This window comes from Mus caroli, chromosome 12, assembly GCF_900094665.2.
Source record: "Mus caroli chromosome 12, CAROLI_EIJ_v1.1, whole genome shotgun sequence".
Taxonomy (NCBI): Eukaryota; Metazoa; Chordata; class Mammalia; order Rodentia; family Muridae; genus Mus; species Mus caroli.
The window spans coordinates 107,253,582-107,275,471 of record NC_034581.1 but is presented as its reverse complement, the minus strand read 5'-3'; the positions used below and the strand labels follow the sequence as shown (position 1 = coordinate 107,275,471).

Below are 21,890 nucleotides of genomic sequence, written 5' to 3'. Positions count from 1 at the left end.
TCCTAGGCACCTCCTGCCAGGTTTAATCATGCACGTGACATTTTTAGGATAGATACAAATGTGATGACTAGGAGCCGACTTTGCGTGTTTGCTAGCTTTGTTTACAAATGCTTAACTAGGAATGCACTGCAGAAATCCCAGCACTTGAGAAGCAAGAGGATTGCCAAAAATTCAGGACTCACTTAGGTAATACCAAGCAGGGCCCGTGGAGGACACTGGCCAGTATGCCTCGTGAGTAACCATTTGGTCAGTAGCAGACCAGGAACATCACATCGGTGCTCCTGCTGAGCTGTCCCAGCCTTTCTTGCTCAGTACTGCATGGACCTCGAAAAGTATCCCAAATGTATTCAAGATTGGACCCCACAACATTTTTCATCAGAGATAGGGTAGGGTCCTACCCCTCTGAAGATCTAATCAAAGTTAAGGTTGTTGAGTGGTGTTGCCACTGATATGGTGGTGTCTCCCCCATTCTCCAATAACATTTCTACCCACACTTTTGCATACAACCTAATTAAACTAGGTCACTTTTTTTTTTTTTTTAAGGACATGTAACTAGGAAGAAGACTGGAAAGGAAGGGTTCAGAGGGAGAAGGTATGTATCAAGTACACGAACTGCATCTGCCACCTGTCCTTGGGTTCCTGCCTGCCTCCCTCTAGACAGTTGACTTTGATGTATGGTCTTAGAGGTAGGACGTTTCTGAAGAGGGGTCTCATGTTAACTCCTGGATATCTTCGTTGAGGTGAGCAGAGCACTGCTAGAATAAGAACACTTGACTCCCTGGTCTATAGAGTGAGTTCCAGGACAGCCGGGGCTACAGAGAGACCCTGTCTGGAAAGAACACTTGACTGTGAGGCACACCACTATTGAGCTGACTCCTACCTTCCAGCATGCTCCCATTCTAGGGCTCCATGTATGTTGCCTTACTGCTGACCCCGTCAGTTGGGACAAATCAAAGTGCAGGACACAAACCAAGATGGGGTCCCTGCTGCCCCTGAGCTGAAGCAAGCCAGCCTAGAAGGCAGCCCTCAGGATCAGGCTCAGCTTCTTCCAAGGTTCCACCCTGCCCTTTCAGCTTGGTAAAAGACATGGAACAGAACAAGTCACCATGCTGAAGAGGGCAGAAGGTAGGAACAGGAACCAGGGTATACAGCAATACCCAAAGCAAAGCCAACAGTCGAGGAAGCCTCGAATCTAGGCCTCTTGCCTCCTGTTTGCCTAGAGCCTGGGTGAGGCTGGGATCCTGGTTCCTCCAGTGCATCAAATCCCAGTTCTTGGTGAGGAAGGAGGTGGGAAGGATAAAGGCTCTGAGGACTTGTTGCGTTCCAGCGTTGGCAGGGGCACCCCGTCTCTCAGTCACATTTCTCTAGGATGCTCTGGGCAGCTTCACCTCTCCTGCAGCTGTTAGGAGCTCGAGAGCAGGGAGCATTTCAGAGCACTTGCAGGGTGCTCTGGCTTATACTTGTTCATTCCTGCTTTAGTAGACAGAAATTGCATACACTTATGGCATATATGATGTTTTCAGATATCTGGGGTAGCTATATGAAGCTGGTGGTGATCAAAGGCTACAAGGTTATTGAAGGCTCAGCGGTTATTGAAAAATGAGAACACTTAAAATCTTTTCAGTCGTTTCTGAGAACATATGTATATCATTTCCTAAAAGACAGTTGTGTTAGAGTTTTACTGCTGTGAGCAGACACCATGACCAAGGCAACTCTTATAAGGACAACCTTTCATTGGGGCTGTCTTCCAGGTTCAGAGGTTCAGTCCATGCAAGACCGTGGCAGTGTCCAGGCAAGCATGGTGCAGGAGGAGCTGAGAGTTCCACATCTTCATCTGAAGGCTGCTAGGAGAAGACCTCCTCCAGGCAGCTAGGGTGAGGGTCTTACAGCCCATGCCCACAGTGATACACCTACTCCAACAAGGCCACACCTCCTAATAGTGCCACTCCCTGGGCCAAGCATATACGAACTATCATAACAACAGTGTTTCTCTGCATATCCCCAATTTTCCTGGAATTTGCTCTGTAGACTTGCCTGTCCTCAGACTCAGACCCACCTCCCTCTGCCTTCCAGTGCTGGGATTAAAGACGAGTACCACCATGCCCAGCTTCATAAGTCAGTGGGAAGCTGCTCTCAGTAGCCACTGTGTCTTGCTGATTGTTGATCTGAGGTTGTACCTTGGCTGACACCCCCGTTTTCCACTAGGCCCTGCTGACTGCCAGCCTTGCAGCCTTAGAATTTCACTTTTTTTTTTTTTTTTTTTTTTTTTTTTTTTTTGTGGTTTTTGTTTTTTTTTTTTTTTTTTTTTTTTTTTTCTGAGACAGGGTATCTCTGTATAGCCCTGACTGTCCTGGAACTCACTTTGTAGACCAGGCTGGCCTCGGACTCAGAAATCCGCCTGCCTCTGCCTTCCGAGTGCTGAGATTAAAGGCGTGCTCCACCATGCCCGGCAAGAATTTCACATTTTAAGACTCCACTGAAGGAGTCATGTGCTTGTCTCTGCACCTGGCTTACTCTACTCCCCCATCACAGGACAACCCAGATGACACCATCTTGGACACTGTAAGCCAGGCTGCAGTACACTTGGTACTAGTTCTTCCACGGAGAGGTCCCAGTTCCTTCATACAGATCCCTAGCAGCAGGAATTCTGGGTCACATGGTAGTTGTTTGTAATCTTGGGAGAGAATCTACACTGTTTCCCACAATAGTTGTTCTAATTTGCATCTCTTGGTGGTCTTGCCAGCTCATCTTTATCCCAGTGGGAGTCTGGACGCTTGACTGCCTGACTGTATCTCTCTATGGTGACTGAAGGCAAGCACGGACTTTGTGTGCCCAATGACCAGCCACTTGGCATGCTTTGTGAGGAGCCTTTTTTCTTGTTTTCTTCCTCCTTCTGGATAGCCTAGCTTGCTCGCTGTTTCCTTTGCAGACAGCAGTGCCTCTGGGGAAGTACCTCTGCAGCCATGGGGAAGCTGCAGCTGCTGCTTGCCCTGTGCTGGTCAGTGCTGCTTTCTGAAAACAGAGTTACAGCAGCTTTCTTTCCTAAAACTGGCACCCCCAAACCCAAACCAAATCAAACACCTGCTTCCCCCAAAACAACAGGTTAGCCTTTTGTTATAAGCCTCAAACTAGATGCCACCTAGTGGTGGCTGCCTGCAAGGGCAGAAGGACCAATGGCATTTCATTTTCCCCTCCTGACAGCAGCAGTTCCAACACTCCGCGTGCCCTCCTGTCTGGACTGTTCTCTAGTTCTGGACAACTGGGTCAGTTCAGTCAATAGTGAAGTTGGTATTTTCTGAGCAAGTCAGTCCCGCCATAGCCTCTCCAAGAGCTAATGAGTCAACAAAAACTCAGGCTTACACAGTTCTTTTTAATAAAAGTTTACAAAATGCAGCGCTGCCTGCTTGTGTATGCCTCTGGAGTAAAACCCTTTGTGTCAGCAGATGACCAAGGGACACCCAGTGTGTTCTCCCACTCTCCCACTCAGAGTGAAGCTTGTTCCCGAGGCTTCTGGGTAAGGATCCAACACAGAGAAAGATAGGTATAACACCCCAGGAAACAGCACGGGGAGGGCCAGGCCAGGGCCAGGGCATGTTCCTGCACGTGATCAGTAGCTATCTTCTGACTTCTGAACTCATGGATCCAACTGTGAGCCACGCAGAGGTCAACAGGTACCTGGTACCAGCCTACAGTGTCCCCAGAAACTCCATGGAGACTGTCTCTGCCCCCTATCATCAGTGCCCCCATCAGACCTGAGCACGTGTTATACGGTAGTTTAACAGAGGTCCTAGGAAACTAACATGGAACTGGGAAACAGTGCCACAGAATTCTCAAGTTCTAGTTCCAAAGCAAGCCAGTAAGAAAATGTAAAACATCTCATAAAGGTACAAAGTCCTCCTGCTTTTAGCGGACATCATTGTTAAAGAATGCCATTTTCAGGTTGCGTGCAGTAAAGATCTTTTTTTGTGGAATGGTGATGTAGCGCCCGTTCCCTTGGAGCGGTGTCTTCAGAAACAGGCTGTAGGTAATCAGGCTGCCCTGTCTGCTGCTGGACGTCCCCGAGAGCTGAGAGGAAAGTGGTCATCAGGTACAAGTGTGTGACACCAGAGAGACCTGGAGAGGTGCACCACACACCCCGGAGCCCCTCATGCTCCTCCTGAGGTGCACCGCACACCCCGGAGCCCCTCAGCTCCTCCTGGGGTACACCACACACCCCGGAGTCCCCCAGCATGCTCCTCCTGAGGTACACCACACACCCTGGAGCCCCTCAGCTACTCCTGGGTTTCCCTGTGTAGTTCAACCAGAGACTCATCCGGGCAGAGAGGGCTGAGGTCAGAGCCACAAGAATCCTCCAGCTGCCCCTGGTAGATCCCTCAGAACTGCTGCTAGGCACTGCCCCAGGTAAAGTTTCTGCCCTCAGAGCTGCTGCTAGGCACTGCCCCAGGTGCTATGGTGAAGGTTGAACATTCTAAATGTCCTGCTGCCCAAAGGTTGCTGCAACCTTCCTTCAGAGATTTGTCCTACGAAGCTGACGGACAGGCTTCTGGAGCCTCTGGCATCTTGCCATTAGTTCATAACAATGCCTTTTCTTGAGTGCCACAGAACCCCTTAATCTGGCCCCATAATATCAACCAAGGCTGCAGCCCGCCTCAGTGAGGGGTGGGAGGGGGTACCACACTATCCTGACGTGGCTTTCCACAGAGACTCTCAGGATTGTAGCCTCCTCCATCCCCTTCCTTCCCTCCCCTCCCCGCAGCACTCCAAAGCAGATGCCTGTGCACAGCCTCCAGCCACTGCCTCCTCCGCAGTTTCTCCTGGGCGCACACACAGAGCCCTTCCTGAAATGCCGATTCAGGTCCAGACAGGCCTGCTTTCCCTTCCCTGGTAAGAGAGGGCAGGAATGAGGCCCCACTCCTATTCACACCTCTATCCCTGCTGGGCCCTGCTGGGATCATTTCATGGGCTGGCTGTAGAAGGACTCTCAGCCTGAGAGAAGAGCCGCTCCTCAGATCCTGTAGGTGTCCTGCCAGCCTCTACCCGAGTCCCTCTGTCCTCGGGTGCTCTCGGTTAACAGTTCTGGTCCCTAACACACTGGCCAACGGGGCTTCTGACCGTGCTCACCTTGGTCTGAATCAGGGCTTTGCAGTGGTGTAGGTGGAAACCGCTGACTGCCAGCAGCTCTTCAGGCTTTCTCAAGTCAGAACCATCCAGGACGTGAGCCTGGCCTCCAGAAGGGCTCTAAGGAGAGAAGCCTCTGTTACAGCACTGCCACCTCCACTTTCTTTTCAAAAGAGCCTTGACTCTGGGCGCCTTGGGTTCCTGGGGGGCCAGGCCCATTGCCTCCCTCCCAGCCTTGCCTGCTGCCTGCTGAACATCTCCTGGCTCGTGGGCCCCCAGAACTGGGGTGCTCCTCAGCCTTCCAGCTGTGGCTTGAAGGCGTCTCTAAAAACTAAGGTGTTGTAACCTGAATTCCTAAGTCAACAGCATTTAGAGGGAAGCTTTGGGAAGTCATTAGGCTTAGACGAGGTCATCAGAACGCTGCCTCCGTGGTGGCATTAATGCCTTTCTGAGCACAGTGACAAGGGCTGGCGTGCCTGCTGGGTCTCACCTCATGCTGCTGAGCCCTGTTATAGGGGAGCAAGCAGCTGCAGCAGGTGCTAGCACTATGTTTAAGGACTTCCAGCCTCCAGAGCTATGAGCCACACGAACGTGGGAATGTTATAAACGGTCTGGTCTCAGGTCTTTTGTTACAGCAGCAGGGAAAAGACTAAGACACCGCTCAACAGAATGTCCCCACAGCCGCCTCATCTACAGGAAGACCAATTGCCTGCAGCTGTCCCCTGGAGCCTGCTACTCAGCAACCCTGTTTCCCAGCTTGCAGGTTCAATTTTTCCTGCATCACAAGGCTAGGCTGGCCTCCTAGGTGGGGTGTGGGTGGCAGGGGCTTGGGGAGCATTCTTCTCTCCTCCTAGCTCCTCACTAGCCTGGTGGCCTGGGCTGACAAGGTAACCAGTCCTCATTGTTGCCCTCAAGCTGCCTCCCTTCTCGGTCTCTTTAAGTTTCCCTATTTAAAGCTTCGCATAATATTTAAGAACGAAAGACTTTTGCCCCCTGACTTCTGGCAGACAGCCTCACTCTGAGGTGGAACAGCTCTGGAAACTCAGGGGCATGACCTGTTGGTCACTCACGCTTCACTGACCATTGTCTACTGCTGTCCTCTGGCCACTTCTTGAGCCTTTCTCTCCTGCTGCTCTGCCCTGAACTTGGCTGGCTCCTACCTCAGGCATCAGGGTTTCTTCTTGGGACCACCGTATATCTAGGGGGGTCACCTGGTGGCTTCGAACCCCACCTAAGCGACCTCTCAGGTAAACACCAAGCCAACCCATCACATTGCTTTGGGTGTCTCAAACATGCCCAATCCCACATATGCCACATATTCATATAGAACTTGCCCTCACCCCCCACCCTGGCCCTACATACACCACCTGTGAGCAGGCACCCGGGCTCCTGCCTATCCTTCTCCACCCACAGGGTAGCACTTCCTGGCATTCTCTGTGACACAGCCATCCCTTTTTTCCACTTTTTTCCATGTGCTGGCCCACATGCACCCTCTCTCCTCCCACAAGTACCCTGTCTCCTCCCTCATGCCTGTTGGTGTAGACACCTGTGGGGTCCTGCACACATCTAAGGATAGCATGCTACCCAAGAGAGGCAGGACACCCCACCGCCGTCTCGCCGTGTTCCAGTCTCATTCTGAGAAGTGAGTGATACCGAGAGCTTGTGAAAGATGGACTTCCCAATGCTGAGAGCAGGCAGGTATCCCTACTACAGAGAGTCTCTGTCCGGCACCACCCTGCCCAGTCACAAGTGTGTCATGCTAGTGTGGCTGGCACAAGGCCGTCTCTACCTCTCTGTGGCCATTTCTTAAATAGGAAGAGATTCCCACAGGCTTCCATGCTGGGGGCTAGCAGTTAGCTGATGGCTTTTCAGAAGTGATCGGATCCTGAGGGCTCCTTCCTCGTGCATGGTATTCGCTGTATTAATCCACCAATGGGCTCATAATCCACCAGCATTACTGACAAGGGAAGGGAGTTTTAGGCCTAATTCTGGCTGAAGGACATGCAGCATGGGTGGTGTGTCCTTGAGGGCTACAGCTTGCCTCTGATTGCTATACTCACAGCAACCTGTTACTGTTCCTCTGCTTTCTGTCCACTCTGACACTTCCTTTCTATGACACCTTTCATCTTACCACAGGCCCAGAAACATGGAACCCCACCACAGGCTGAAGTTGCTAAAAAGTGACCCAACATAAGCCTTTTCTCTCCTCCAGTTACTTTGCCTGGGCACGTCTCCGCAGCAAGCAGAGCCTGGCTGCCCCCGACCCAGGCCTCCTCACCTTCTGAGCAGCGTCTACACCAAGCACAGGAAGGAGGTTTTCCCGACAGTGAGATTCGCCCCAGAGACATCTCGAAGCAGATGTGGTGTCAGTGTTCTGCAGGGCTCTCCAGAGCTTCCTAGATTCAGAACTGGGAGAAAGATGCAGTCATGACAAGGCACCTCAAAGTCTTCCGAATCAATCCCTGAGCCCAGCCCTGGCTCTCGTTAACCCAACATTCACTATCAACCTGTCCTACCTCTTATCTGTCCACATGTGCCCTGCCTATGTGGCCAGATTCACTGGTGTTATTCAAGCAAGTGCCTACAGCCGTGCTGGCCCCACATTAGACTCTCACAAACTAGGATGAATCGATGAAGAAACACACACAGAGGAACCTGAATCATAGCCCTGTGAGTACTGTGTGCCGCAGTGGGCCAAATGCTGGGTTACTTCCTTTTTCCAAACACTCACGTGTTTCTGAACATACAAGAGTGTTCCACCCTAAAGCAATACCCATCCTCCTGTCCCAGTGCCTAGCCTTGCCAAGCCTGACAACTGGCCCACCTTGGACCTCTGAAGAACTTGTCCGCGGCACAGCCACCACTAGCCTGCTGGGGCTCTCCCCATAGGCTATGTTTTATGGGAGCACCAGACAGCCAGGCACTGTTGGTCAAGGCCTTTGGGCCACCCCTGTGGAGAGTCTCCTGGGCAGGTTCTGGGTTGGCCCTACATAGTGGTCAAAATAGATATGACAAGAGCCCAGAGTGTGACAAGGTTCTAAAAATGCCGGGGCCTGCTTGGAGTGTGCAGAGACCCTGAAGCATACCAGCCAGTCTTCCCTGGGCCCTGGGTGACAGAAAGCCTTCTCACCCTACCTTCTGCTCACTCAGTGCCTCAAGACAATCTCTCTTTTGTCAGGCCCTTAACATTGCTACTGTCAGCTGAGAGCATGTCCCTACCATGGCCAGTCAAACACGATGACGTGTGACTTTCTCCCGAGGCACACACAAGATAACCCTGAAGGTCAGCGGCTGTCCTGAGGTGTTTCCTATGATTGTGGCTGAGGGCCATAGGGTGTCAGGGACCACTGAGCCAAGTCGCTAGCAGCAGCCCTGAGAGGCCACACCAGGGGCACGACTGCAGTATCCATCTGTGCTGCCAGTCCCTCTGGAATGCTGTGGCCCACAGGTGGCTACAGGGACACTGCACCCTCTAGGAACAACCAAAAAAGCTTTGTGAAACCACGTTAGCACACAAGAAACGCAGCCACAGTGCCACGGCGCAGTTCCGAGCTAAGTTCATTACCACAGTCTCGGCACAGACGCAGTTCCTTCATTGCTTCTTTCCAAGAAATGGTCCAGGGAACAAACGTCCTCAGGAGCCTGTTCCACGGCGACTTCTTGAAATGCAAGTCTAAAAACCTTCTCATAGCTGAGAATGGACTGGAAAGGAGGAATACCCCAAGGTTAGGAGCAATGTATATACATTAGGTCACCTTGTCCCAAATACTCCACTCTAACATAAGTGTATTTAGTCCCTGGCTGGGTGCTCAGTTGGTGTTGCCGTCACTGACGACCGATGATGACGACGAAGCCACTCCTCAGAATCTCCAGGCTATGTAAAAACACAGTGAAGGGCTGGTGAGATGGCTCAGTGGGTAAGAGCACCCGACTGCTCTTCCAAAGGTCCAGAGTTCAAATCCCAGCAACCACATGGTGGCTCACAACCACCCGTAACGAGATCTGGCGCCCTCTTCTGGAGTGTCTGAAGACAGCTACAGTGTACTTACATATAATAAATAAATAAATCTTAAAAAAAAAAAAAACAGTGAAAAACCACAGGCTTGCACATCTAAAACTGTGTCAGGGACACGTGAGGAGCACTGTCCCTGTTTCCCCTGTGGAGGGGCTGAGAAGTCTGTGTGAACGCCAGTGGGAAACACAACTACACTGTGGAAGTCGGGTGGGGTGGGGTGGACAGTCTGAATCAGGTGGTGGCAGAGAGGGGGCTGGCAGGTGTTTGGGTTTTGTGTGAGTGTCCCCTGTGCCTGTGGTCTGCAGCTCAGCTGGGTACACTTTCCTACACTCATCCAGTGTTTTCTGTAAACTTCCCACCATGCACAGATGTTTTCTAACACTTCAACCAAGGTGGAGAAAGTGCTCGCTTTAGAAAGAATGTTAAAGTGCTGTGGCTGACTGCAGGAGGAGTGGCCCTCACAGCAGGCTACCCTGCCCCCACCTCTTTCTTTCTATTTATCCTCATCTGTGTTTGGGGTGAGCCGCTGAGGAGGGGAATGGCTCAGAGGCTTTTGAGGAGGCAAAGGTGTGGTCAGCTCTGAGGGCTGTGTGGGACCCTGTGTGAGTGTGCCCCCCCCCCATCCTTTTTTTAGTTTGTTTTTCAAGACGAGGTTCCTCTGTGTAGCCCTGGCTGTCTTGGAACTCACTCTGTAGACCAGGCTGTCCTTGAACTCAGAGATCCGCCTGCCTCTGCCTCCTGAGTGCTAGGATTAAAGGTGGGTTGTGCCCAGCTTCCTTGTCCTCCTCTTAAGCAGAGGAGAGCCAACCACACAGCAAAAGACAAACTAGATGAGAAGAGAAGGCTAGCCAACCCCCCACATTCCTAGGGCACAGAGACCTGGGCAAAGTCTAATGGCTATACAAAATACTTGCCACTCAACCACGGAAATACCTCTGAAGATGGACCAGCAGCAGTTCCTGTCACCCAGGGTCCACCCTGCTGCACCTGGCAAGAACCGCCCTCTTCGGGGACTGGAGGGGTTCTCAGCGGCTGACATTCCGTGGCTCTCCCCAGGAGTTCAAAAGACTGAGAAAACTGCTCAGTCTTAGCTGAAGACTCCCGGAAGCCTTCGAACTCTCCCCACCCGCCGCTGAGCTCCCCCGGGTGAGGACAGCTGGTGGGAAGACCCTCATCCAGCCTGGAGCTGTTAGCGTTCGCGTCCGGCAGAACCACGGGACCGTCGTTGCAGATCCGCCTCCGTTCCAAACCATCGCCACCCTGTCCTCTAGCTGTCTGGTGGGGGGATCCCTCTCCAGGCTCCTCTGCGAGGTCACTCACTGACTCTCTCCCCACCTCCTGCCCGCCTTGCATCTTGGTGTAGCCAGGCCAGCCGACCCGAAGGAAAGCCGCTCGGAAAACATGCAGCGGCTGAGCTGGAGTTGCCCAGGGCTTCCTGGGAGTGTTCACGTGCCTCCGTGGAGTCGACCCCTCCTGGCACGCGCGGATGACTAGTCCGGCACGGGGGCGTGTCCTAGGGCCAAACAAGTGAGGCGAAGGAGGGCCTGTGGGCAGACGCAAGTCCTGGTGGATGAGCTGCAGAACCCGGTCTGTGAGGCGGGAGGCTGAGGGCAGGGAGCTCGGGGATCGCGTCCCAGACGGGAGTCTCGCGGGCTCCGGGACCAGGTCTCAGGCGCAGACGGAGGGGGTCCTGGGCTCCCAGAGGCCCGCAAAGCGCGCACCCACCTTCGCCGCCGCGACGCGCCTCCCGGCGCCCGGCGGGGAGATACTTACAGCCAGCTTAGCCGGCAAGCAGCGCCGCGCGTTGCCCGGCAACGATGCGTGCCAGCAGGCTTCCGGCGTGCTTTAAGTGTCGTCAGCACGCCACCGTGTGGCGTGGCCAACAGCGCCCCGCCCATGCCCATCCTCTCCCGACTATCACTTACTTGCTGTGGACCGGAGGATGCTGGCTGCTCTGCAGTGGGACCCAGCCTGCTATAGTGACTGGTCTTTCTGCCTCCCCCGCCCTACAAATATCGGTGGGAGCAGTTCTCTTTTTATTATGGCGCCCAGTGCCTGTGTGTCCGATATGTCCCTTGCAATCGCATACCTGGCCCGGGAGTAAGGCCACTGCCACGGTGCTGGCCCCTCATCCCACACCCTCTGGCCCTGGTTCCTTGCTCTTCCATTGGATGCTTTCTCAAGTCTAGAAGCTATGGGGAAAAGTCTGTCTACCTGATTTAATCCAGTTCCAGATCACATTCCCTTCTGCAAGAATGAGCATCTACTGCCTGCAGAGTCGGAGAGCCACAGTCCTGCCTCGTGTGCTCACAGTCTGGGCCTGGTCACCAGCCGGACCCAAGGCGGAACAGGGTCAGTCTTGGTCATGGACAGGCAGAGACTCACAGGCCCCTGCAGGGCCGTGATGAACTAACCTTGCCCCTCTCCCAGCCCCAGCCACAGAAATCCTTGGCCCTTTCCATCTGTCCCCATTCTGAGCTTCATGATTCAGCCTCCAGCCTGTCACATCTCTACCCGAATCACCCTGGACTAGCAGCCATTAACAACCTCCCCTGTGAAAGAGGTGGGTCAGACCTGCATCTAAACCCAACTTCAGCCCCTTCCCCTATACTCAGATTTCCCCCTGGACTTCCTTAGGTCCTGCTCTGCCCTTTGTATGAATTATGCAGTCCCTCATCCCCTGCCTCCTCAGAAGAACTACTGGAAAATTTGATTTAAAAGTGACAAGATGAGATCATTCGCTGCATCTTGGACCACAGCCTTCCCCATTCCCCTGGGCAGATGAGCCTGGCACTGTTCACTGAGGCTTGCGGGCAGAGAGCTCAGGACCATGGCTTGGCGCAGCTATTCCCAGCTTTCCCAGTGGCCCGGTAGGATGGTGCAGACACCGTCTGTGTTTACAGACACTGGCTTGTTTGCCTCACTCTGACCCAGCAGGTCCTGCTCTCAGTCCATTCCCAAGGCTCCAGTTCCCCTCACCTGCTGCCCTTGCTGACTTTGATGTCTGGGGAGCTGGAAGAACAGGAAGACTGAGGCCTGGGCCCACAGTGGGACACAGTGGCAAAGGACTGGGGCTGCAGCGGGTCTTCCCACCTTTAGTGTCTCCCCATGTCTGTCTAGCTTTCAGCTCTGAAGGAAGACTTCCAGAACCCAGAAGATTCCAGTTCTTGATTCACAGGTCCAAGTTGGGGTGATCTGTGTGACCGTTGAGCTGAATGATGGTCCCCAAAGATATCCACGTCATAAAATCCAGAAGCCATGAAAATGAGACCTTAAAAAATGGAGGGGTGTTCTGTATGAAACTAAAGAGGCAAGAAAGCTGGGTGTGGTGGCACAGGCCTGGCACACCAGCCCTGGAAAAGATGAGGCAGGAGGATCAAAAGTTAGAGGCCAGCCTACGCTACATGGTGAGTCTGAGACTAGCCTGGACTAAATGGTGAGACCCTGTCTAGAAGGAGGGAAGACAAGAGAGACGGGTGAAGAGAGGTGTGTGAAGACACTAGCAGTGTCCCAAGACTCAGGGCAGCAACCGTGCCAGCATCCCAGATAGGCAGAGTGAGCGCATGTCATTCTAGCCTAGTCTGTGATATTTTTCATAGCAAACATGGTAAACTGATAGACCTCGGTGCGCCCTGGGGACCTTACTGAAGAGATGCTGCCCTGAATGGACAGAGGCAAATTTAACGTTGGTGCCTAGTGGTGACTGAAGGAGGTCAGACAGCCCAGATAGGTGGGCAAAGGAGGCAGTGGCTCTACTTGGATCTGTAGAGCAGGGTGGGCCAGACAGTAGAGGGGCCTAATGTCAGGGTGTGAGCAGCTGGGCTGTGAGCCCTGAGTGGCCGTGAAGGGGCAGAGCCAGTGTGCTGGGGGAAGGAGCCCTGACCGACTTCTAATCCCTCACTTGTCCCTCCCTCTCTTCCCCCAAGTTCTTCTGCCCCGGGGTAGTGCTGCTGTGCCCAAAGCCTACAGTCAATCTGGTGGCTCCCAGGTCACCTGACGCTAAGGACTGAAGAAGCTGTCCTAGAAATCACTGGGATCTTCCCGTGAGGTGGGAGGGGTCACATCCCTGTCTCTGCACCTGTGGTTTCTGGACAGTAGGGCCACTCTGGAGCTGCCCAAGTGCCGTGTTGGCCTGCTTAGTCTACTCCTTCATGGGCAGCAGGGCACCCCAATATGCTCTCCCAACTCCCTACTTCCTAATACCGGCTGTGTTCTGAGCTACATGGACACAGGGATAGGAAGGACCTAGGGGCCATGCCCAGACCAGACAGGTATTCAGCACTGGGGAAGGTGAAGCAGATGGAGGCAGGGCCCCTGTGGTCAGGGAACTGGGGTGGTGGGACTCTGGGCAAGGGCCTCCCACTGTGGACCTGCAGGCTTGGAGCCTGCAGGCGAGGAAAGGACTGAAGTAGGCAGGGTGACTTGTGGGAAGAGTGGTCACAGATGCTACCACCTCCTGCATGCCTGTGGGCTAGGGTGGGGCAGGGCCATGATGATAGCAAAACTATTTTTGCCAGGCTGCTGCGGCTGCTGCAGGATGCATCAATCATTGATGCTCTGGGCATCATGGCCAGCTTTTCGGGAGAGGCAGTGAAGCATCGGGTCAGGCAGGTGGGTGGGGGCAGAGAGCGAGGCAGCCACAACCATATCAGGCCCAACTCCCTCTAGACCTCCAGCCACCCCCCCGGGGGGTCCAGCTTTGGTGTGGTGGAAGATCATGGGGTGTTACAGAGCTACATAGCACCCCTGAGTTGATGTTTAGAAGGGGTGGTGGTGAGAAGCCTTTGTGTGCTGGCTGTGGCTGTGAGTTGGCTCATTTCCCCACATGTTGGGCAGGGGGTATCAATTCCTGAGCTAGACTTGGCTACAGGAGCTTTCCCCAGCAGGGCATCTGTCTCCAGAGGAGAACACAGGGAGGAGGCTGGGGCTGGAGTGTGGTGCCGGGAACTCCTGGCAGCACATTGCTCTGCAGCAGAAGATGGCCAGGCTTTAGAGTGGGGGAAGGGACAGTAGACGGAACATAGCGGGTTCCCCACCACACACACTTTCCTCCCCTGTTCCTGTTGACTGTGACCCCAGGTCTAGGTTTTGGCCTCTGAATTCTACTAGTGATGGGCAAGTCTAACTGGGCCCTGGGAGCAAAGACTGACTCTCGGCTGGTCCACCCAGATAGGTGCAGCCTGGTCTCTAGGACAAGATCTTCCAAAGGCATGGAGAGCGAAGCACAGCCCGTGAGGCCCCAGGAGCACTGCTCAGGAGTGAGCAGTGGCCCCCCTGTATTCTGTACATACCTGTATGCACATGAACCTGAGTGTATACACAGGAGTATGTGTGCCTGTCTGTGTGTACTGGGACTGATCCAAGGTGTCCTGGGGTGTGTGTATGGTCTTGTTTTTCTGTCTGTGGCTCTTCCCCGAGGTGGATAGCTCTTTAGGGAGATGCCCCAAAGTGTCTGGTCCTCACACTGTCTGTAGTCTGGCCTCTCACCTAAGTGGGATCTTCCAGGAGTGCGGCGCCTCGAGTCCCCGTGTTAGGTCCTCACCCTGCCTTGACAGTCAAGCTGAAGTTCTAGTGCTTGACTCCTGGCAGGCAGAGATGCATCTGCCAACGAGCCCTGAGTCTGGGAATAAACAAGAGAAGGGAGAGCCCCTGGGTTCCTGCCCTGCATCCTGGGTCTGGGGCCTAAGCCAACTCTGAAATGACTCTCAGGGTTGCAAGTGGTTGTGGTAGTGAGCTGCCTTGCCCTTTTCTCAAGCCCTGTCCAGGCAGATGCAGATACTCTGGCCACACATGTCCAGATTCTGGTACCTTCTCACTGGGTCAAGGGTCTACAGGCTCAGAGGAAGTTCAAGAGGACCTCTGGTGTCTCAAGGGGGCCTCATTACCAAGCACAACTCTCCTAAGTGTGCTGCCCCCCCCCACCGTACTAACAGTGTCAAGTGGGAAGGTGCTGGCACACCCAGGTACCCCTTACCTAGTACAATGCCCCCGACATTACATCATTGGGCCTGTCCTGTTTGCACCTGGGTAGCTTGGATCACATATACTTCCTCACAAAGCTAATGGGAGCCACCACAGCCCCAGGCAGATCATGCTAGACAATCCAAATATGTCACAGAGTCTGGGACCCTAAGACCACTTTACATTGCCCAGAGGAAGAGACAACAGCTTTGGTGGTACAAACCTACCTTGTCCCAAGGCCCTTGCTCTCAGACTCTGAAGCAGGATTCAGACACCCTGGATTGGCAGGCAGGCAGAGACCCCCCCCCCCAGCCTTCCCAGCAGACACAGGGATGTACCCTGGAACACAGAGACCCATATCCCCAGGGACAAGGCAGTGTCTGTCCTTCATCCAGGACATTTCTCCAAGGAGAGGGTGAGACTTGTGTCCCACCAAGGCAGGGCTGTGGCCCATGCAGTGGCAGGAGGAGGCTGCCAGGGCTCCTTCCCAGCAGTGACTCGCGTCTGTCTGACCTGTGTGTGGCTGGCGGGCTGCCCAGCGCTGCAGCCCGGCTAACGGGAACTGCCTGCCATGAGTGAATGATCCGTGCTGACGCTCACCGGCTTGCCTGGGCCCTGACTTCTGTGGGCAGTCCCTGCTTGTACCTAAGACTGTGCACACTGTGTGCACGTGCACGTGCAGCCATGTCCTGTTATGCTTATCATCTGTATATGCAGGTGTGTGTGTGTGTGTGTGTGTGTGCGCACGCGCGCACGCATTGGTGTGAGTGTGTGATTTTGTCCTTGTGTCTGTGAGGCCCTTCTGCTGCAGGTTAGCCTCTTCTGGCTCCCGCCCTATCTTCCCACCCTAGGAAAAGTGGTGAACGTGCCTCTCTGTCCACCCGGCATGGCCACCACACTTGCCAGGAACACTTTTCCCCACTCAGGTCTGCACCATACTGGGCTCATAGAACTCCGCTTCTGTGGAAACAGCTCTTGGACCTTTCCCTCCCCCAAATATGTTCCCTTGCATGGATGGCACCTAAGTAGAGGCTGCTGAAATCCCACCCTCCCCCATCAAGGCCTTACCCAGTTCTCTTAGCAACCAGAATGTTCCAGGACCATTGAAGTCTCACCCAACCTCACGACCCTAATTCAGCTGCTCTTGATTTACAGAACGCCTCCCCCATGCTTCGACCCTGTGCTCCTTGACAGACGCCCCCTTAGTCCTAGTCCAAGCAGGCTTTTTCCAGCCCCTGCTCTCTTCCTCATCTTGGGAACTCAAGTTACCTCTCCAGTGACAGTGACAGTGACTTCCTGCACTGTTTTGCTCACAGCTCACCCTAGGCTGCCAGGAACCTGTCAGAGACCCCTCCTAGCCAGATGTCTAGTACTGCCCTGAAGGGGCCCTCATTTGTACCTTCACTGTCTTGCAGCCCAGGGGCCATGACTAGGTCAGCTGCCAGGCTTTCTACAAAAAACATTAAAAGGATAAATCCTGACTTGGGGCTGCAGGATGGCTCTGGACCGACCATCCTGGACGGCCTACAGAGGATCTGCCCAGGGCCACCTGTCTCCAAACTAGTGGCTTCTAGCCTGTCCTTGCATCTGCTGCCCCTCTTTCCTCTTTTGGCCCTGAACCCCATCTTTTCCTGAGGAGTTCAGGTCGCAAGTCATCTCCCTTGGAAGTCATCTCCCTTGGACTTGCGCACTCCCCTGTCACTCCCCCAAACTGGAGGTAAAGAAGCCCTGGATTCCGGGTGCAGGGATCTGGTGGCCCCTGGAGGAACTTAACTAATCTCTGCTCCAGAAATATAATCTGGAGGAGGGCAGGGGAGGGGGTGGTGTGTGTGTGTGTGGGGGGGTGAGGTCAGCTAGGGATGGGGAGGACCACAGGGGCCTGGGTCCGACGGGGCGGGGCCGTCGTGGGGCGGGGCCGAGGCTGCAGCAACCAATGGGCTGAATGAGACCGGCAGCGCCGCTCGCGTCGCCCCTGCGGAGTGGTCAGCACCGGCTGGGCGGGCCAGGGCGGGGCCGGAGCCAAGGTCTGGAGGTACCCCAAGAGTTAGCTGCAGTCACAACCCGGCTGCCCGCGGCAGCACCGGGCAGTGAGGCCGTGGGAGCCGCCCTTCTCCTGGCGCATCAGCTCCGGGACCGCGACTGGACGCGCAGGGCCGCCGCCCGCCCGCACCACTAGCCGCCAAGATGTGCGACTGCTTCCACGTGGTGTTGCCCACCTGGCCCGGAGCCCCCGGCAGCGGTGCGCCTCATCCCCGCTTGCAACCCGCTCCCCTCGGGCGGGTGGGCTGTGCGGGCGTGACGGGGACGCGCAGTGCGGGACAGGCTGCGCGCGTCAGAAAGGGCAGGAGAGATGGCTAGGGGCTGGAGGGCGGGCGGGTCTTGCGTGCTTTCGGACCTTCGCTGGCTCTGTGGGTCTCTGCATCTCGCTTGCACTTGTGCCTGCCTCGTGCTTTTCACCCCCACCCTATCTCTTTAGCTCACTTTGTTTCTCGGGTTTTCATTACACTGTGTGGCTCCCTGCACGCCGGACTCTCTCGTTGTCACTGTCTCTTCCCTTTTCATCAAGATCCTCCTGCCTGTAACCTTCTAAGACGCTCCCTTGACTAGTAAGGCGGCTTCAGAGGCAGGTGTGCTTCATACTAGATGGAACAGGTCCAAGGCGAGCATGAGGCAGTCCTGGGCTAGGAGACCTTCTGCTAGATCTAGCTTCTGACCTGCTTTTTGAGGGACCATCCTTGACTTGACCAGGACTTAGGTTGGAGCTAACAGGCTATGCGCTGTGCTGGATCCACCGTGTGGCTACTATGTATATGGGTGACAAACAAGGTGTGGCTGGGGGCAGGGCTGGTTTTGAGGTCTGGGGCCTTCTAAGGGGCCTGAGTAGAGTCCTGTTATACTAGTCATGGGGAGTTGACACGCCACCCCATCACCACCCCCAGGATAGTCAGTGCCCCTCTTGCTGAGCATATCTGTGGCAAGGTGGGTACCTGGTGCTTTTTACCTGGTGGTTCGTGCCCTAGCCTGGGCTTATCTCTAGTGTCTTGGAGGGTGGGGTGGGGGAGCAAGAAACCGTCCTTCAGACGCTGGGTCATTAATGCAGCAGCCTGGCCACACCCAGGGCACCTGGCCAGCCACTGCCCAGGGGATTGAGACAGAAGAGCTGCACTGGTCCAGACTGGACCCCTTTCTACACTGGTAGAGACTACACTGGTTCCCTCTGCAGTGGTACAGGCTAGACCCTGCTCTGGGGAAAACAATTGACGACAGTTTTGACTATGGGGCTGTTCACGATTTCAGAGGGGTGGCCCTGCCTGGCATCCTCTGTAGTGAGAGTAGAGTTCCCATAGTCCTCCCTGGGGCCCGTTTGTCCTGTGTGGATTGAGGTCTGGGACTCTCCCACACACAGTTGAGAGCCCAAGGGCCCTGACTAGCCCTGCTAGCAGTGGGAGAGTGATGAACCCCACCCTCATCTTCCTCCTTCCCCATTGCTGGCCCTGACCCACATCACTACAGATTGGCCTCCCCAGAGAGAGAAAACCCAAGGACATAGGGCTGCTCCGCCTCCAGTTTGCCTGAGTGGCTTCCTTCTTCTTAGGCTCAGGTTAGAGACCGCTTGACCCACATTCTGCACCCCGCACCCTGAGCCCGAATCTCTCCCACTCAAGGATGCTAGTTCTTCCCGCTTTTAACCGGTGGTTCCCTGCTCCGTCTGGAACAGCTCTCCTTGTGTCCACCTGCTCTTAGGGAGCCGGAGCAGCGGCCTCTAGTGCAGCTCTGGTAGGATNCTTTTTTTTTTTTTTTTTTGGTTTTTCGAGACAGGGTTTCTCTTTATAGCTCTGGCTGTCCTGGAGCTCACTTTGTAGACCAGGCTGGCCTCGAACTCAGAAANCCGCCTGCCTCTGCCTCCCGAGTGCTGGGATTAAAGGCGTGCGCCACCACGCCCGGCTTTTTTTTTTTTTTTTTTTAAAGATTTTTTTATTTATTATATGTAAGTACACTGTAGCTGTCTTCAGACACTCCAGAAGAGGGCGCCAGATCTCGTTGCGGATGGTTGTGAGCCACCATGTGGTTGCTGGGATTTGAACTCTGGACCTTCGGAAGAGCAGTCAGGTGCTCTTACCCACTGAGCCATCTCACCAGCCCCCTGGTAGGATACTTTTAAGATAAGGGTTTGGAGGGTTCTGCCTAGGCTGTCCTCAGTCCTGCACATGGGGCCCAGGAATATGCACGCTTCCCAAGGACACTCCCTAAGGGTTGAGGAGGAGGACTGGGTTCAGGCCTTTTACAGCCGTAGCCCACTCCCAACAGGCCAGAGTTGCCCTCCTGTGCCAGTCTCTGGTGCTCACCCCTGGCAGCCTGCCACCTCCTACAGCCCCGGGGCAGAGCCCTGTCTCAGTCATTTTGCGCAGAGGTTGCCCCCTGGAGGCTGTTTTGGAAATGTACCTACACAAGATTGAGTGAGGGTGGGGTGGGGCTGTATAGGGTTACACCCAACCCCGGAATGCCCAAATACCTTTACCCACTGTGAGATGGACCTTACACAAGTCTCCTGATGGACATGTTTAACCCCATAGATGCTGGGTGTCATACCCCTGAGGGCATGTGGGTTTCTTCCCAGAGGCAGAGCTGAATCCCAGACAGAGTGACAGGGAACTGGGGTCTCAAAGCTGAGGTCCCTGTGCTGCACCTGGGTGAGGCTGGCATAGCCTAGGCACTAACCACCAACACACTTTAAGAAACTACTGTTGGATCTGGGGAACCCTAGGTGGGGACATCATGAGGGGACATCTGGATGTTCTTTCTGTGGGGTTGGGGACCAGGGTGTGACTAGGTCCTTTCTCCACAGAGTATAGGGTCAGGGCAACTGTTTAAGCGTCCAGCCTTAGGGTTGGGGTGTAGGTCCAGACCTGACATTTGTGCCCAGGAGTGCCTGGGCTACCATGCAGAGGGGGAGGAGGGAGAGGGGGAGGGGCTATACCCCAGCGAGGACACATGCTAGCTCTGCTCTGTCATCTCTTGGGCAGGGTTGTCCACACTGGTGGGAATCTATGTTCCCAGAGATGCTGAGCATAGTGGGACTCTCTAGGCATCCAGCCAAGACACAGGCCATATTCCCTGAGAGATGGGAGGTGGTTCTGAAAGGTGCTAGCTCTGTCCTGTGCTACCGGGCAGAACACAAAAGGGGCTGGACTCTGGTAGCCCCACCTCAGCCTGAATGGATCCATGGTGGGACAGGCACTGACTGAGGAGGAAGCAATGGAGGTCATAAGGATTTATTTCCTGCTGGAGGGAAGTGAGGGCAAAAGAGGATGTTGGGCTCTCTCTCTCTCTCTCTCTCTCTCTCTCTCTTGCTCTCTTGCTCTCTCTCGCTCTCTTGCACTCTCTCTTGTGCTCTCAGTCTCTCACACACATTCTCTCTTGCTCTTTCTCACTCTTGCTGTCTGTTGGTCTATTTTCAAGACAAGGGTTTCTCTGCATAGCCTCGGCTTTTCTGGAACTTATTGTGTAGACTAGGCTGGCCTTGAGTTCAGAGATTTTCCCCTGCCCCTGCTGGGATCATAGAACTGGGATTAAAGGTGTGCATCTCCACTGCCCAGTAAGGCTCTTTATTTGGATGGTTTAGGTGACAGAACAGGCTTCATTCTGCTCTCTCCAAGCCACAGGCTGCATCTGCTGTTATCAGCCAAGAAAGGGATTGTTTGGGCATGAGTGTAGACAGGAAGACAGAACCGGCAGATCCTCTAGCTTCCCAACCTCCTGGGCCCTGGCAGCTGTGCCCACCTCCACCTGGGAAGGCCTAGTCATTGCCCCTGCTGGGAGCATTTTACTCCAGCCCTCTGTGTCCTCCCTTCTGTGACCTCCTCCACACCCTGTACTGAAGCTGTTTGTGTTTCAGGTGTAGCTTGGGTCAGCTTGGCTAGGGAGGAGAGGTTCTAGCCGTGGCAGAGAGAGTGAGACGCTTATCTACCTGGGCATCACTACCACCCAGGAGCAAAACGCCAAGATCTTACCAGCTTTGATCCCTGCCCAAGAGGAGGAGGCAGATCCTGCACTCAGGGATGGTGTCAGGTCAGAGAGATGCCTATTCATCCCTGCCTATCCACTTAGTGAGAGCTGGTACCACTATACCCAAGAGGTCCCAAAACTTTGGGGAGAGAGCAGACAGTGGCCTGGATACATGGAGGAGCCACCGAGGGCTCAAAATCCATGAGGAGGGAGACCACAGGGCAACAGTAACTACGTTCACCAGGCTGGATCTGCGTAGGGGACAGGGGCTGAGGAAATGGAGTTGGACAGAAGGAAGAATGTATCCGTGAGTTTGGACCAGAGTCATAGGTGGAAACATTGAACTCCCAATTTTGGACCCCATTCTAAGGGAAGCTGCTGTCCTGCGAAGGGCATTTCTCTAGGGGCCCTGTCTTCCTGTTCTCTGCCTCTGTCTCTGGGTTTCCCTTTATTTTTCTTTTTTTGGAAGTCACAGGCCAAGGGAGCCAAGGCCTGCCTTGCTGGGATAAATATTTAATAGTCAGAAGCACTTTCTCAGACGGAAAATTGGATTGGGGCCCAGGAGGCCTGGGGCAGGAGGCTGTGTTCCCCACTCCCCACACCCCACACATGGCAGAAACACTTCCAGCCGCTCCTGCCACGGGCTGTGAGCTCCTCCCTGGCCAGCACGCTGCAGTGCACACCTGGCCCCAACCTGTACATGTGAGAACAGAGGACAGAGCTGAGGTCACTCTCCAGGGTCCTGGCTGTGAACTTAGTCCTTTTATCCCAATGGCGGGCAGAGTGGCTG

The 21,890-nt window shown here is 54.5% G+C and overlaps 1 protein-coding gene across 2 annotated transcripts; it reads right to left on the bottom strand.

The window, feature by feature from the left end:
• Positions 1 to 3,350: 3,350 nt before the first annotated feature.
• Clba1 (clathrin binding box of aftiphilin containing 1) lies at positions 3,351 to 10,955 on the bottom strand. 2 transcript variants are annotated; one of them, XM_021179619.2, is made up of 5 exons: positions 10,067 to 10,953; positions 8,684 to 8,820; positions 7,397 to 7,526; positions 5,122 to 5,238; positions 3,351 to 4,065 (listed from the first exon to the last, which is right to left on the bottom strand). In XM_021179619.2, the coding sequence occupies exons 1-5, from the start codon at positions 10,484 to 10,486 to the stop codon at positions 3,904 to 3,906; spliced, it is 966 nt and encodes a 321-aa protein (XP_021035278.1). In that variant the 5' UTR covers positions 10,487 to 10,953; the 3' UTR covers positions 3,351 to 3,903. The 2 variants fall into 2 exon arrangements, with proteins under 2 accessions (XP_021035278.1, XP_021035279.1); XM_021179620.2 differs by lacking the exon at positions 3,351 to 4,065 and adding an exon at positions 4,824 to 4,881 and having other exon boundaries at positions 10,067 to 10,955.
• Positions 10,956 to 21,890: the final 10,935 nt, after the last annotated feature.